The sequence below is a fragment of the Lucilia cuprina genome, chromosome 5 (assembly GCF_022045245.1).
Source record: "Lucilia cuprina isolate Lc7/37 chromosome 5, ASM2204524v1, whole genome shotgun sequence".
Lineage (NCBI taxonomy): Eukaryota > Metazoa > Arthropoda > Insecta > Diptera > Calliphoridae > Lucilia > Lucilia cuprina.
Window position 1 is genome coordinate 53,833,135 of NC_060953.1, and position 12,984 is coordinate 53,846,118.

A 12,984-nucleotide genomic window follows, 5' to 3' on the forward strand; every position below is an offset into this window, starting at 1 on the left:
TCTGTTGGCAAAACAAATTTTGAGTCAACAATAGATGGCGCTAAATTTAGGCCGAAAAACAGCATTGCCATCATCGACAAAAAACAAATTTCTTTAAAGGTATTGCCAGACCAAAATTTGGTTATTTTCAGGGTTTGTAACGTTTTTTTGCTATTCAAATTGTATTTTAAAGTATTTAACTGCCTTTTTTAAGGATTTTAAATGGTTTTGGGGTGAAATAGCTGGAAAATTACGAAATTTTTTTGTAAAAATTTAAATAAAACAATGTTTTTAATGAATTTTTTAAAAAAATTTTATTGTTTTTAATTGTTTTTTTATAGATTTTTGGTAATTTAAAGCCTAAATCGAATTGACTTTATTGCTGAGAATGTCAGTGCGCTTTTAAGCTAAGAAGTTGGGTAGAATAATGTCCTTAAGACTGGTTGTATAGCTGATTTCGTATCATAAGTGGCTGTAGGTATTATTTTTGCTTTCTGTAAAGAAAACTAAAGATTTTCATTTAGTATTTTTATTAAAAAATACATATTTGTTTAGGCGCCTTTTTGCAAAAAGTTTATGATTTCGATTAAATTATATGTTTTCGTTTTATTTATTACTTAATCATTTAGAGAACAATAAATTCTCTGCTATTCATCAAAGATAACACTTTGTTTCTTGTGGTTTGAGGAATTTTACATCTAAATAATTTGGTTTCTAAATTGATAATAACTATTTACATAAACTATTACTAAACAATTACAGAAATATAACATGCACTTTAAGGCCTAAATAATTAATATATAATTACACATAATTATAATTACTTTAAATAAACTACAAAATAATATTAAATTAAAATCATAATAAATGCTTAATTTAAACAAAACAAAAAGAAAAAATAACTAAAAATTTAGTACAAAATTAATGATGTATGGATGTAGTAAGGATTGCATAAAGTATACAATTTGAATTTAGGGTCTTATTCATAATAATTTATCGCAGGTTTATAAGACAATTTATTGTACAAAATTTGTTCAATAAACCTTTGATAAATTGTTATGAATAAGGCAATTAGAGGAGCAGTAAGTCTTCCCAAAACAACAACCAACAAATTTATGGCATGTTATTTGTAAGTGGTTTTTGTTTGGATTGTTTAAATATATACTTCCTCATTGTTTAATTTATATGTTTGTTTAAAACTATTTACACTAATAATAATTAAATTTTAAATTATTTTCGTTTTGTAATTAATTTTTACAATTTTCATTTTTTTCTATGAAAATAAAGTCTTTTTATATGTAAATGTAAATTATATATTTGGGAATGTACTTATAGCTGATATTTTTTTATATATTTGGATATGTCGGCAAATAATTAAGGTGAAATCGATTTCGTTTCGAAGTTTTTAAACCATTTAACACAGTGTCTTTAGTCTTTATCTTAAGGGCAAGAAAAAATGTTGACTTTTTTTTGCAACTTTTTTGTAAAATGCATATTTTTTGTGTTATATTTGGGAATACAAACTAAAACTTTAAAAAGCTTTTCAATTTGTTACTCCAAACGACTTTTCTTTTGAGTTACAAAATAAAACTTTAAAAAAGTTATTTAATTTGTTACTCCAAACAACTTTTCTCTCCTAAACTGGGCAGAAAAAAGGCAAACTTTTTGTTGCCTTCAATAACAACACAAACATCTGTATTTAAAGGTTTGAGATTCGTTTAAAATTTCACCTTAATTATTTAGTTTTTTTTCTTTTTTTACTTATATACAATTTAAATAGAGAAAAATCACTAGATTCGTTGTGGTTTGTTGTTGTTGTTGTTGTTTTACTTAAGGCATTTAAGATCACAATTCTGTAGAATATTCTTGAGGATTCATGGAAAATTTACGCCAACATATATGATCACTATTATTAACATCGGCCGCTAAGGGTGTAGGCTTAGAAATATTACGATTATTTTCCATTTTCGATGAGCTGGAAGTACGTTTAACATAATTGTTGGCATTACCATGCGATCCACTGGATCTGGCCATGGGATTGCGGGTGGGTGCATATGATATTGATTCTTGGGAGGGTGTAATTTCTATGCGTGTAGCATGTTGTCCCTCTTCAGAGGATAAACGTCTAATATAGACAATTTCACGATGTTTGGTGTTGGTTGTGTTGGAGCTGGTGTTGGGTTCTGTATTATTAGGACGTAATTCTATTTGACTGCTGTGATGTTGTAGTCTTTGTGTTGTTGTTGTTGCTTGGGGTTGTTGTGGTTGTGGCAGTTGATGTCCGGTACGCGGTTGACTGCGTGATCGGTGTGATTGTCTGGCAGGTTTATTGTTAGTTTCATTGCTATGAAATGGCACAAATTGTTGTGTTATTCCTGGAAACTTATCCACACTTATATCTTCCTCTATGGCTGAGTCACCAAATACCGAACCACTGTAATTGGGAGAACTATTGCCTGGTGTAGAAGATTTCCAATTGTTATGCTGATTATTTGTACTACCCGCCATTCCTGCTGTCCCATTAGCATATTTATTCGAGGTGGAATATTGCCCCTTTTTAATAGAGTGTGTATAGTCTCTGGTGCCACGACGTCTTAAGGTAAAATCTCTTTGTCCAGTATCTTGGCATACAGAACGCCATTGTTTCCAGGCATGTCTGGCCAAAGGATCGGCAGGACCCCATTCTTTGGCTGACTTAGAAGCCTCACATATCATGCCAAAGAAATTATACTCCACTTGACGGAAGATCTGTATACAAGCTATAACCATTATAACAAATAAAACAAATAATATAGGAGCCCATCTAGGCATAATATTAGCCAATAAATCGAATTCATCATCATCTGAACACCACCAGACCAAAAGGCCCGTCAAAATGGCCGGACATATACACCACAAACCCAACCATATCTTATAAATTGGACGACCTATGGAAAATTCCAAATCAGTATAGATATTTTTCACACCATAAATCCACGTCACAGCTATCAGCTCAAATACCAAAGCTGTTATAATCATAGTACCCACAATGCGAGAATCCAATAATCTAGCTATATAAAACTTAGGAGCCGATAAGGAAATTATGGACGCCACTAAACCCACCAAACTGATGACATAATTTGGATGTCTAGGCACCAGTCTAGTGCAAGTATAAATACCCACTACTATGGTTATAAAGCAAGAGATCACCACCAAAACATAAACCAAAGAGGGTAATAACTTAATCCACAATTCATATAGCGGTTTGTCATACAATATCCGATCATATATGGTAGTCAACGGTTTCAATTCCTCTATCATATAGGCACCATTGGCCGAATGATCGAATTGTATCATAAACAGTGTAACTGCTATGGCATTAATCAGTAGATTAAAACATAAATAAACCACTGAGGTACGTACAGCATCACCTTTATACAGAAACTTTCCAGTAATCATGGGCAAAACACCAAAACCACAATTTAAGGCAAATATAACTTGCATTAGGGCGCTAAACCACAGATTACTTTCATACAAATATTCCTTGGTAAAACCATATAAGGGTGGAAAATATGGCGTAATTTTATCCAGTGAATTGTGAATCTCCCAACCGGTAAGACAGCACAACAATAGAAAGCCCAATAAACCGAAAATAAATAGAACTCGACGTAAAACACGGCCATTATGTGTGCTAAAAGTAAAATAATTTTAGTTAAAATTTTAAAATCTTTTCAACAAAAAAAAAAACTCACCACAACATTACCACCGCCCATAGGCCAATCAAACCAATCGATAATATACCATAAAAGAATGGATTTTCCCAGAAGGGAGTTAGAAAAGTCTTTTCCATACATTCTTGGCCACTGATATTGCTTAAGGCATAACCATCCTGTAATTATAAAAAATTTTTTGTTAGACGTTTTATAATAATTTGTTAAACGTTTTCAACTTACCGCCGCCAATCTTAAATTACCCAAACACTCTCTAAAGGGAAAGCTGTTAAAGGCAAACATGCCCACATAAGCCAAGGCCATAACGGCCTGCAGAGACACCCAGACGGTAGAAACCCAAGAGGCAAAACGACTGACAATACAGGCTCCTGTAAAAGAAAAGAAGAACAATTTTATTACAACAAATTTTAATGCAAAATTATTAACTAAACATTATATTCAATGTCATATTTAACACAGATAAGAGACAGCCGATCATTCTAAAGATCATTTGAATCATTAGAAACTGACTAGAAAATGAACTATCACAATATATCTATCTATCTATCTATCTATCTATCTATCTATCTATCTATCTATCTATCTATCTATCTATCTATCTATCTATCTATCTATCTATCTATCTATCTGTCTATCTATCTGTCTATCTATCTATCTATCTATCTATTTATCTATCTATCTATCTATCTATCTATCTATCTATCTATCTATCTATCTATCTATCTATCTATCTATCTATCTATCTATCTATCTATCTATCTATCTATCTATATATCTATCTATCTGTCTATATATCTTTCCATCTATCTATCTATCTATCTATCTATCTATCTATCTATCTATATATCTATCTATCTATCTATCTATCTATCTATCTATCTATCTATCTATCTATCTATCTATCTATCTATCTATCTATCTATCTATCTATCTATCTATCTATCTATCTATCTATCTATCTATCTATCTATCTATCTATCTATCTATCTATCTATCTATCTATCTATCTATCTATCTATCTATCTATCTATCTATCTATCTATCTATCTATCTATCTATCTATCTATTATCTATCTATCTATCTATCTATCTATCTATTATCTATCTATCTATCTATATACTATCTATCTATCTATCTATCTATCTATCTATCTATCTATCTATCTATCTATCTATCTATCTATCTATCTATCTATCTAATATCTATCTATCTATCTCTATCTATCTATCTATCTATCTATCTATCTATCTATCTATCTATCTATCTATCTATCTATCTATCTATCTATCTATCTATCTATCTATCTATCTATCTATCTATCTATCTATCTATCTATCTATCTATCTATCTATATATCTATCTATCTATCTATCTATCTATCTATCTATCTATCTATCTATCTATCTATCTATCTGTCTATAGTACCAGCATAATGCACTCATTCCCTGAGTGCTGGTCCAAGACAAAAAAAACCCTCAAGTGATCACAGATACCAAATTTCACTGTGGAATTACTACTTAAAAAACAATAGACTACTTTATAACAAAATAGGGAAGACTCAATCGTCGCCCCATAGATGACAAAGAGACAGACAAAAAACTTAAATTTGTTTTTTTTATTGTCCACTTTCTTGCTTACAAATGGGATACTAAAGTGACGATTACATTCACCATTGTTTACAAAAAGTTCATCTGTGTCAAAATACAAATTAGAGTCAACCAGGTGGAAATCACTGACTTTTTCGGATGCATTAACTCTTTGTCGAACTGCTAGTTTTATGACGCTTTTAAACCAAAATAACTTTAGAAAAAAATTTTTTGTAGTCTATTGTTCCTTAACAGTAACTCAAACAGACATACTACACGAAGCAATTGTGTTACTTTTATGACTTTTTAAAACCATAATAACAAAATAAATAGTATACCTTTAGGCTCAAGATAATCTTACATTAAAATTGTATGGCAACCTTTCATTGCACTCTATACATTATTTACTTACTCCCTTATTCATAAAAAAATTTTTACTTTATTAAAGGTTTATAAAACTAATTTTTCATACAAAATCTATTTTTTAAACCGCTTATAACATAAAAATTTTGTTTGTGAATAAGGAGGTTAATATTCTTTATTTACCTTTAAATATCGGTGATGATCTCCATGTATGTGCTGCACCTTGTCCCAAAAATTGTCCCACTGATATCTCCAACAGTACAATGGGTAAACCGACTAGAAATAATAGTATTAAGTATGGAATCAAATACGCTAAACCGTATTTATCCATTTCACGGGGAAAACGAACAACATTGGCGTAGGTAACATTTAGGCAGATGCACAATACTAGACCACGAAATACCGAACATTTTGTCTGTAATGAAAGAAAGAAAAAAATACATACAAATTTAATTGGACTTCTAATTGAGTTAGAGTAATGAAGGTTTTAAACTGTTTTAAGGTTACTGGTTAAAAAAGTTCTTTTTGTTTAGAAATAATACAAAATATTCAATTACTGGTTATAAAAGTTCTTTTTGTTTAGAAATAATAAAAAATATTCAATGGTCATTTTGTATGAAATATTATTCAACAAAATTAAAAAAAACAAAGTCTTAGTAAGTACAAAACTAATAATGTTTCAAACAAAAGTTTACAATTAGTGTTTGTGTTTTCCAATTTCCGGGATTTAACAAATTTAAAATTTAACGTTTGTAACGAATATTTAATGTAAGAAACAGTTTAGTATTTTAAACTAGATTTAACTACATCTTAATATAAACTAGGTCATAGATAGACTATACACTAGACTTTTGATTAAACTAGACTTGACCATAGACTAGACTATGGAATTGTCTATAGACTGGACTATAGACTGAAGTAAACATGGAATATAGTATAGACTACTCTATAGACTAGACTATAAATTAGACTATAGACTAGACTATAGACTGGACTATAGAAAGGACTATAGAATGGACTATCAACTAGACTATAGAATATACTAAGTATAGACTAGGGTATATACTAGACTATAAACTAGACTATAAACTGGACTATTAACTAGATCATAGACAAGACTTTAAATTAGACTGTAGACTAGACTATAGGCTAGACTATAGACTAGACTATAGACTAGACTATAGACTAGACTATAGACTAGACTATAGACTAGACTATAGACTAGACTATAGACTAGACTATAGACTAGACTATAGACTAGACTATAGACTAGATTATAGACTAGACTATAGACTAGACTATAGACTAGACTATAGTCTAGACTATAGACTAGACTGTAGACTAGACTATATACTAGACAATATACTAGACTATATACTAGACTATATACTAGACTATAGACTAGACTATAGACTAGACTATAGACTAGACTATAGACTAGACTATAGACTAGACTATAGACTAGACTATAGACTAGACTATAGACTAGACTATAGACTAGACTATAGACTAGACTATAGACTAGACTATAGACTAGACTATAGACTAGACTATAGACTAGACTATAGACTAGACTATAGACTAGACTATAGACTAGACTATAGACTAGACTATAGACTAGACTATAGACTAGACTATAGACTAGGCTATAGACTAGACTATAGACTAGACTATAGACTAGACTATAGACTAGATTATAGACTAGACTATAGACTAGATTATAGGCTAGACTATAGACTAGACTATAGACAAGACTATAGACTAGACTATAGACTAGACTATAGACAAGACTATATACTAGACTATAGACTAGTCTATAGACTAGACTATAGACTACACTATACACTAGACTATAGACTAGACTATAAACTAGACTATATCATATACATATTTAGTTGCAAAATTTCTTATTTAATTTTGCTAAAATTCTTATTTCTTCTTACAATTAAAATTTGTATAAATCTTGATACGACACGTGAGTTCAACGAAAAGTTAAATCCCCAACATTTCAAATAAAACTATATGTTTCTTTGTTAAACACTTTAAATGGAAAAAATGTATAATAAACTAAATAAATTTAGTCATTAGAGAAAATGAAACAAACTTAAAAAACTAATGTAGGTACATTAACCCAGTTTAAACTTATGAAAAAAAACTAGATGAAAATGTTTAAATAAAATCACAAAAAGCTAAAAAATAATAATAATGAAAACAACAATTAGTCAACTTTAACATACGGAAGTTCAAAAGTGAAACACTTTCAATCAAGTCAGAAATCAAATTAAACGAAAAAAAAAACTGATTTAAAGCATGATATTAAGTAAAAGTAGTTTAAATAATCGAGCATTTAGTTTTTAGCACAAATAAAAGGTACCAGTGCAAATTTTTAAGGTTTAAACAACTTAAGGTAATAAATATTAACAGTAATAAAGAAAAGTTATAATATCTCGTTTAATTGCCGTAGAAAAAAAGGTGAAATTTGTTTCTCATTTTTTTCTCATTATAAAAGTCTAGCAAAAAAAAAAAACAAATTAAATAGACAATTTTACACCAAAAGTTTAAAGAAATAAATAAAATTTAAAAATAACCATAAATACTATAAAAGCAGACAACAGAAAAAAAGTTGTAAATATTTAATGAAAACATAATAATAAATTTTTGGCAAAAAATTTAAATAAAAGAAAATATAATTTCTTGTTTTTTAAAGTAAAAGTAAATAAAGAATTCAGGTTGTATTCATTATATCATATGTAAATCACTTTAAAAATTTCACACGTATACTTTTTACTATTTTCCCCAATATGAGACGTTTTCGAAAATTTTCAAGAAAAAAGTACCAAATAGTTTGGTACCTGAATTTAGTCCTATTCCAGTAAGGGTCCATTCAATTTTGATAATAAAATTCGAGTCATTTATAACTCTTCTACTCACATAATCGCTTTCGTTGGGTTCAGTTCTAATTCAGTTCTAGTTCAGTTCTAGTTCAGTTCTAGTTCAGTTCTAGTTCAGTTCTAGTTCAGTTCTAGTTCAGTTCTAGTTCAGTTCTAGTTCAGTTCTAGTTCAGTTCTAGTTCAGTTCTAGTTCAGTTCTAGTTCAGTTCTAGTTCAGTTCTAGTTCAGTTCTAGTTCAGTTCTAGTTCAGTTCTAGTTCAGTTTTAGTTCAGTTCTAGTTCAGTTCTAGTTCAGTTCTAGTTCAGTTCTTGTTCAGTTCTAGTTCAGTTCTAGTTCAGTTCTAGTTCAGTTCTAGTTCAGTTCTAGTTCAGTTCTAGTTCAGTTCTAGTTCAGTTCTAGTTCAGTTCTAGTTCAGTTCTAGTTCAGTTCTAGTTCAGTTCTAGTTCAGTTCTAGTTCAGTTCTAGTTCAGTTCTAGTTCAGTTTTAGTTTAGTTCTAGTTCAGTTCTAGTTTAGTTCTAGCTCAGTTCTAGTTCAGTTCTAGTTCAGTTCTAGTTCAGTTCTAGTTCAGTTCTAGTTCAGTTCTAGTTCAGTTCTAGTTCAGTTCTAGTTCAGTTCTAGTTCAGTTCTAGTTCAGTTCTTGTTCAGTTCTAGTTCAGTTCTAGTTCAGTTCTAGTTCAGTTCTAGTTCAGTTCTAGTTCAGTTCTAGTTCAGTTCTAGTTCAGTTCTAGTTCAGTTCTAGTTCAGTTCTAGTTCAGTTCTAGTTCAGTTCTAGTTCAGTTCTAGTTCAGTTCTAGTTCAGTTCTAGTTCAGTTCTAGTTCAGTTCTAGTTCAGTTCTAGTTCATGTTCTAGTTCAGTTCTAGTTCAGTTCTAGTTCAGTTCTAGTTCAGTTCTAGTTCAGTTCTAGTTCAGTTCTAGTTCAGTTCTAGTTCAGTTCTAGTTCAGTTCTAGTTCAGTTCTAGTTCTGTTCTAGTTCAAGTTCAGTTCTAGTTCAGTTCTAGTTCAGTTCTAGTTCAGTTCTAGTTCAGTTCTAGTTCAGTTCTAGTTCAGTTCTAGTTCAGTTCTCAGTTCTAGTTCAGTTCTAGTTCAGTTCTAGTTCAGTTCTAGTTCAGTTCTAGTTCAGTTCTAGTTCAGTTCTAGTACAGTTCTAGTACAGTTCTAATTCAGTTCTAATTCAGTTCTAGTTCAGTTCTAGTTCAGTTCCAGTTCAGTTTTAGTTCAGTTCTAGTTCAGTTCTAGTTCAGTTCTAGTTCAGTTCTAGTTAAGTTCTAGTTCAGTTCTAGTTCAGTTCTAGTTCAGTTCTAGTTCAGTTCTAGTTCAGTTCTAGTTCAGTTCTAGTTCAGTTCTAGTTCAGTTCTAGTTCAGTTCTAGTTCAGTTCTAGTTCAGTTCTAGTTCAGTTCTAGTTCAGTCCTAGTTCAGTTCTAGTTCAGTTCAAGTCTTTGAGTCTTTCTCGATCATGTGTAAGGAATTTCTGAATAATTTTTTTTAAAAATCATTAATTGTAATGAAGTTATTAATCATAAAAGCTGACACCTCTATCGGGCTTGTTGTGCACTTCTTAGCCAGTGCCTTAGGTAGGAATCAAACCCATAACCTTCGATCTACAAGACTAGAGACTAAAATGGTTGTTTGAGCTTTATTCCGAGGACTTATTGTTCAATGTGTTATACCAAACAAACGGAAAGACAGGTCGACGGACTGACGGACATAGCTAGATTGTAAAGATCTAAGTAATGTTTTTTGATGGTACCTGGAAAAAAACAACGTTACTAAACCACTGTGCAGTTTTATATTAGAATTTTAGTTTTTTTTCTTTAAACTTTCTAGGAGCTATGCTTATACGTAACACCTAAAGTAGGGGATATTGAAAATAATGTAAAAGAGAAACAAATAAACATATAATTACAGTTCGTTAAACTTGAAAATAAAAAAATATAAAAATATTAACAATATAATAAACAATCTCTTACAACCGCACAACCACAAAACACTTCCCTTTTTTATACAACATCAATAGCAGCAACGTAGTAGTAGTAGATACAACAGAGAGTACATAACTGCAGATACAATATTACCATTTATATTCATTCATAATTGTGTATGAATGTATTAGTTGGTTATAAATAAAAAAAGTGTTAATTGATAATTTAGCTAAATAATTAGCAAAAAAAAATAAATTTTGCAATAAATAAAAAAAATTGTGTTTATCTATGAAATAATTTTAAGTTTAGAATTCATTAGAAATTTAACTTACTTTGCGATAATAACGAAATGGCACATCCTCGTGTACAACATAGAGATAATCTGCTAAATACTTTGTTGTGGGTATTTGCATTTTAGGACAGATTTTATAATGTTTATTATCAGTCGAGCATAAAAAATTGTCATTTTCTTGCATTTGGTTAAAGGGAAGTTTAACTTTACTGGAAGTTTCCTTTTTTTTGTTTGATAGCAGTTAATATTGATTGTTTTGTAAGAAAAAAGTTAAGAAAATTTTTTTTTCGAATTTTTTGGATCTAATTTTTCTTTTCGTTGTTTTCTTGCTTTTTGTTCGTTTTATTTATGTAAAATTTTTAGATTTTTTGGAATTTTTCGTAAGAGCATTTTATTTCTTTATAAATTTACATTATTTTTTTCGGGTTATTTTTTGTTGTTGTAAATTGTTAATGATTTATTTTATTTATATTAGTTAATCACAAGCATTTCTTTGAATTAAAATATATTAAAAAAATAGGAAAAATTATTAAAAAAAATTATTGCTAATTAACGCCTGCACAACAAATAAAATTATACACATTTTCGTTAAAAACCGGAAATATTTTCGATAAACTTTAGCTCTTTTTTTTTTTGTTTTAATGAATATTTTAATTTTATATAAAATTTTTGGTTTTATACTGTTGTTGTTGTAATTTTATTCAAATTTTATTTTAACCGGATGTTTTGACTTTTTTTCACTCTTTCTAAAGTTTAGCTTTAAAACATTTTACTTTTTTATCATATTTGAATATTTAATGCGTTGTTGTTTTACTATTTAATCAAAATTTTATTTAAAACAAAACTAAATTTGTCAATTTTCGAAATGTCAACAAGTTTAAGGTTTTTAAAACATATGCTTTTATGTTTTGCCTAATTTAAGCTTCCTCCGATATTTTTTAATATTTTATTCAGCTGCCCGCCTTAATAATAACAGCAGGTTTTCATTTTATTACACCCAAGCAAAAAATTATTTATTACTATAAAAAAAAATCACTCAGTTTGATTGAATATTTATTTTTCTATTTTAAAAGAAATTTTTATTTCTGTTTTAACGAGTACTCATTTAGAGCTTAATTAATTTCAATATTTTCTAAAGTTGTTTAGACTAAACAAAAAGTTGTTCTATACAAACAAAATTTGGATTTAATTTCTAATTACAAATTATGTAAATAAAATCTTCTTTATATGCTTAATATTTCTGAACTCACTAAAGACAATACAAACAAATCCAGAACTGAATTTGCAACCAAACAAAAGATTCGATGCTATTAAACGAATTTTTAATTGCAGCAACAAAAATACGTTTAAAACAAAAAAAAATGTATGAAAACTGTCAATTGAACCTAACATTGAGTTAATGGGAATAATTGTTTGCCGTAGACCGATTTTTTAGAGATTCAGGAAAGAGAGAGAGAGAGAACTTTTGAAATCATAACTGCCTTTGCACATTGAGATAATGGGATTAATTATTTGTCGTAGACCGATTTTTTACAGATCCAGAAAAAAAAAGAGAGAGGGATTTTTAAAAAGGCTGAGCAAGAGTAAGTGCTAACTGCCTTTGCACTACACTTAACATCTAATAAGATCTGCCTAATTCTTCGTCATGAACCGATTTTAAAAAGATCCCAGATAGAGTAAAGAACAGAGCAAATCACTTCCTTTTAAAATATATAATCGGGAAAAGTGTAAGATATTCATTTAAAAGTAAATTTTAAAATCTTGCAGTAAAAAATATATTGGCAAATTGATCTTATCTTAGATATCTTGGGAATTTATGTTTAATACTTTCAATAAAGGAAAACAACGCTGATGAATCGAACTAACCAGAAACTCGACTAAACAAAACAATGTTGCAAATGTTAAAATTTGAGGAGATCTAAATCCGAACAAAGTGGGGATCTAAAATCAGCCGACTCACTTGAATTCACAATAAGTATCTTTGTCTATTAGAATCGGAATATATTACGAAACAAACCTGAAATGAACGATTAAAAGATTTGCAAAGTTATGCAAAACTAGAAAGCCTAAAGTCGAGTTACCCTAGTGACCAAAGACCTTCCTATCCGATTTTGAATCGAATATGAAAACATCGATATTTATAGATTGAAGTCATTAAAGATATAAGATCATTGTTAAGTAGCAAAGTTAGCCTTATTATAAAGCATGTATGCAAAGATAACTACCCAGCAAAAAATTTC

General features: G+C 29.4%; 1 protein-coding gene across 3 annotated transcripts in view; it reads right to left on the bottom strand.

Moving 5' to 3' along the window:
* Positions 1-559: 559 nt before the first annotated feature.
* LOC111679168 (sodium- and chloride-dependent GABA transporter 1) overlaps positions 560-12,984 on the bottom strand; it is an 81,976-nt gene continuing 69,551 nt past the window's right edge. For 2 of the 3 annotated variants that reach the window (XM_023440683.2, XM_046950960.1), the window contains exons 3-6: positions 5,823-6,054; positions 3,912-4,057; positions 3,711-3,847; positions 560-3,649 (exon numbers count right to left, since the gene is read on the bottom strand). In XM_023440683.2, the coding sequence (XP_023296451.2) occupies positions 1,825-3,649; positions 3,711-3,847; positions 3,912-4,057; positions 5,823-6,054 (2,340 nt within the window). In that variant the 3' untranslated portion in view covers positions 560-1,824. Of the gene's footprint in view, positions 3,650-3,710; positions 3,848-3,911; positions 4,058-5,822; positions 6,055-10,784; positions 11,084-12,984 lie in introns of those variants that run through there. The other variant, XM_023440685.2, reaches the window with a different exon arrangement.